General features: G+C 37.3%; 1 protein-coding gene across 3 annotated transcripts in view; it reads left to right on the top strand.

Moving 5' to 3' along the window:
* Positions 1-1,416: 1,416 nt before the first annotated feature.
* ube2wb (ubiquitin conjugating enzyme E2 Wb) overlaps positions 1,417-4,240 on the top strand; it is an 11,488-nt gene continuing 8,664 nt past the window's right edge. Inside the window, exons 1-2 of one of the 3 annotated variants that reach the window (XM_020599991.1) lie at positions 1,417-1,522; positions 2,340-2,431. In XM_020599991.1, the coding sequence (XP_020455647.1) occupies positions 1,508-1,522; positions 2,340-2,431 (107 nt within the window). In that variant the 5' untranslated portion in view covers positions 1,417-1,507. The other 2 variants (XM_020599993.1, XM_020599992.1) reach the window with 2 other exon arrangements.

Raw genomic sequence — 4,240 nt, 5'->3', positions numbered from 1 at the left:
CAGAAAAAAAATGAATATTTGTTGTTGTTGCTGTAGTTAAATAAAATATAACATTGTTTAAAAGACCATGAAGAGCAGTTGGCAAAGATATTTTATATACTAATCCATTATTTTCTGTCATATAAGTGGTTAGCCATAATGGAGACCCTGCACATCTTGAAGAAAAGGCTCATACCTTGTAGCATGTGCAAAACACTGTTAATATAATAATGTTCTCATAGCCAGGAAGCAAACTTCACATAAAAAAACTCTTGCAAAGTAATAGTATTTATCTTTATATAATGTATTAAAATTGCATTATGAGACTGTGTTGCAGTTCAAATGCGGATGCACATACTCAGTGCAGATTCTTCCAAACAACATCAACTGTGTGAGGAAAATGGACTTTGGGAAACTGATGATTATAAGATGCTGCTGATTTTCAAAAAATGGTAAAGTTGTCAGTAATGTAATTATACTGTGACCCTATTAACAATTAAATGTTTTTAACTGATGGAGTAAATGCTACTGAAAAGTTATTTGATTTACACTAGAGACTGAAAAAAAAACTGGCTTTACGATTGATCAAATTAAGTAAAAAGGATAAGTGCAATCTGAAGGTATGCTCTTAAAATTCTGAATAAATGTTCCTTTGAACATATACTGTAGATATATGGTGTTAAACACATTACCAAATGTGATTGTGTGTTACTTTAATTACATGTTAATGCATGACACACCAAAATGCTGAAGCCTTTATAGTAAATGTGACACATCTCTTCTGAGCTACTACAGTATCTGGTTTATGTGTCAGCAGTCCCATGTGAGAGCTCATACTGGCTGTAGAGTGAAGACTGATTGATTGATGTAGAAAACCTAGGAAGCTTAGTCAAGTTACAGTACAGCTGAATATAATGTTTTAAACTGCTGACAGATACACGAGTATATTTCCTGTACGTTAATGTGCAAAGGGAATAAAACTGTAGGGTTTAAAGATGGTACCTTCTTGGTTCTGGGAGAGATAGCATTTCTGTTATGTTTTAATAAAACAGAAGCATAGATGACACATGAAACCAAGAAAATTTCCTACACACATGCCATAAAAGATATGATAATGTAATGTAAACTTGCATTATAACATTATTATATGTGTTTTTAGTATATACACCAACTTAAGTTTGCTAATGTGATAACTAACAACATACGGTATGGTATGGCTGGACCAGGAATGCTGGTCAGGTCATACCTCCTTGAGCAGAGGTCATTGACCCTCCCTAATGCTCATGTGGCCTCAGATGATTTTAATACCAGATTTTTCTATTTATTTATTTAATTTCTTTTCCATTGAAGGAATGGTAAATAATGCGTTAACGCTAATATAAAACGACTAAGGGGAACCGTGCAATTATCTGAAAGGGCAGAGTAGTGGATTGTTTATTCTAGCAACAAGAACGTCTCCTGTCACGTGACTTCCTGACGTACCGTCTTCCACTCTCATCAGCTGCGTTGATGTAGGGGGCTTTCCATCATGGCGTCGATGCAGGTAGGAATATATTTAACAGCGCTTACATGTTTATAATTTACCTGGCCTTTAGTCTTGTCTTTCGTGGTAGTTTATTCGACACTTTATTTACGTAATGTATTTTCTTCAAGTAGTGATGACATTAAAGTTAAAGTGATTGGATTTAGCGCTTGGTCTTGGTAGCAACACAACTAGCCCATCTTCATCAACAAGACCAAGTCAAGGCTAACGTATATTGATATATTCCACTATATCCCACTGCATTGTTGATTGGCTATTAATTTTTTTCGCAGTAATAATGGATCATAGTTCAAGGGGTATAGTGGTATAAGTTGAAAATTGTGTTGTTTTAAGTCAGCGCTGGCTGACGGTGATGTTAGCTAACTAACGAGGCGATGCGCTCATTGACCTGGTCAGTTTCCTTTTGGATTGAACAGGTGAATCGCTTTCATAACCTGCGTCGACTCGAGATTCACCACATCTAAAGTCAACTTCATGAATTGGTTAATCTACTGGCAAGCACGTTGTTTCAGCGGTCAGAAATCGTTTTAATCTTGTAGCTACAAGGTAAACGACTCGTATTAGCTTTTTGAAACTTTGGCATTAGCTCACATTACAGGACGTTAGTTATAATTGTTCCGTCAGTAGCTACATGATATGTATCACCTTATCAGTGATATTTTACAGTGGTTTGGATATCTTTTAATAAATTAAAGGAAAAGGTAATATTTTCTATGTGCCTAATTTTTTTTTCATTTGCCTCTATAATTTATATATTATGGTTTGTATATTGTCATGATATTACAGTGTGTTTCAAAACGCACATTCTCTCCAACAGAAAAGGCTACAAAAGGAATTATTAGCCCTGCAAAATGATCCACCCCCAGGAATGACGCTCAATGAAAAAAGTGTACAGAATACCATTACACAGTAGGTGCTTTTTGTTTTTAATTATTTTATGTGATGCATGTGTTATGGCTTGTTGCTATTTTCAGACACAGTAAACATCAGGACACTGTCACACCTTCAGGAGTCACTGAAGACGGCTTGCATCAGTGAATATACACAATAGGTCAGTTTCGTCACTCTGTGGCTGTGCAGTGTGGTGAGCATGCTGGGTACAACACAGCAGTGGTAGGAGGTATTAAGACAATGTTTTTGTAGCCTCTCGGTGACTGGTGAGGAAGAATGGAGGTCATGCCAGTGACTGGCAGCTCTGGCCCCTCAGTAGAGAGTCTCTAATACGCAGTGTCACTATACATCCTTATAAAATATTTATCAGTCGGCATGCAGGAGTTAGGCTTGGGTAGCAAGGAAATAAGGGCTGCTTATCTGGCCTACCCATCAGTTCTGGTATTTGTGTGTTCGAGTCAGATTGTTTGTCATGGGCAGTGAGGATGAGTGTGTCATGTTGTCTTATAAGAAAACAGATACAGATTTCCCAGTGCTTGTGGTTAATTTAAAAACATCTTGTAACAAGGATTCAAGTAGGCTTAGTAGATAGCAATTGCTTGTCGGAAAGAATGACTGTTGGTTTTGCTTTACACAAAAGTGTCCCAACCAGTTCTGCTGGCTTTTAGGTTCACTGTGCATCTAAGGTTTGAAATGGTTTGTGTGGGTGTGTCATTTTTGTCTCAACTCTGTTGTCTAAAGGTCTGTTCTGTCACTATGATTGACAGTCATTGGGATATACAGTATTATTGAGTATGACATGCAGTACGCAGTCTGTTCAAGATAACCGTATTCCCCCCACCCCTGAAAAAAAATGGCTGGTGCTATTCTTATGACAGTTACATGACCATGATTAGTTTTATAGCCATTGTACACTCTGTCAATAGGTGCTACTCATTTGTTTGCTTTGACGTTTAGTTGTCTGTGTGTGATGTACAGATGGCTTGGATTCATGACATAATGAGTACTGCATACAAGGGAACTGCTGTTTTAAATCACTGTTGAGTGCCTCATATGTATGCAGTTTGTCTTTTCCCCCCTGTTTTCAATAAGTGATTGTGTTGTTTGCTGTCCAGGTCCTATTATCACCAGGCTGTGGGGAATTTGAGCAACTTGAACATAATGACTTTAGAGTCCTTGCCTGTGTTCCACATGGGTTGTGTAACTCAGCATCATGTACAGCCATAATGCCTCCCTCCAGTATTTACTTTATGATTTAAAAACTGTTTGTTTTAGATATGCTGGCCATTGGACATTTTGTTTTTGAAGTTTTAAGGAAGACTTGCGTAGTATCCCTAAATGTTTGTTTGGGGTAGATTTGGACTGCAAACCCGAACGATAGCCACAAATCTTCCCGGTGTCCTATCTTCACTGCTTGCCTGGAAGAAATTAGGTCAGAGGTTGTGATGCTACCATTAGTGTTCTTTTTTTCTTCTCCTCTGATGTTACAGTTGTGAGCAGGCGATGCCCATAAATGTTCTGCTCTGAATTGTATTTGGCTTGTTTGCCATTTTGCTACAGCTAGCCATATGGGTTGTAGCCATATTGAGAAAGTAAACTGTCCTCTATCCCAAGGCACAGTCAAAGTCAGTCAAAGTCAGAGTGTTTATTTGTCATATGCACAGTTAGAAAACGTGTCTCCCTGTACAATGAAATTCTTACTTTGCCATCTACATGAATGCTACAAAATACAAATGAAATATAATGTAGATAAATAAGTAACACTAAATCTAAGGCACTTTAAGCAGCAAATGCAGCAATATAATAAAAATATATAAGAATATAATA

Source organism: Monopterus albus, unplaced genomic scaffold (genome assembly GCF_001952655.1).
Source record: "Monopterus albus unplaced genomic scaffold, M_albus_1.0 scaffold44.1, whole genome shotgun sequence".
Classification (NCBI taxonomy): Eukaryota; Metazoa; Chordata; class Actinopteri; order Synbranchiformes; family Synbranchidae; genus Monopterus; species Monopterus albus.
Note: the sequence above shows the minus strand (reverse complement) of the source record. Positions and strands in the feature narration are given on the sequence as shown.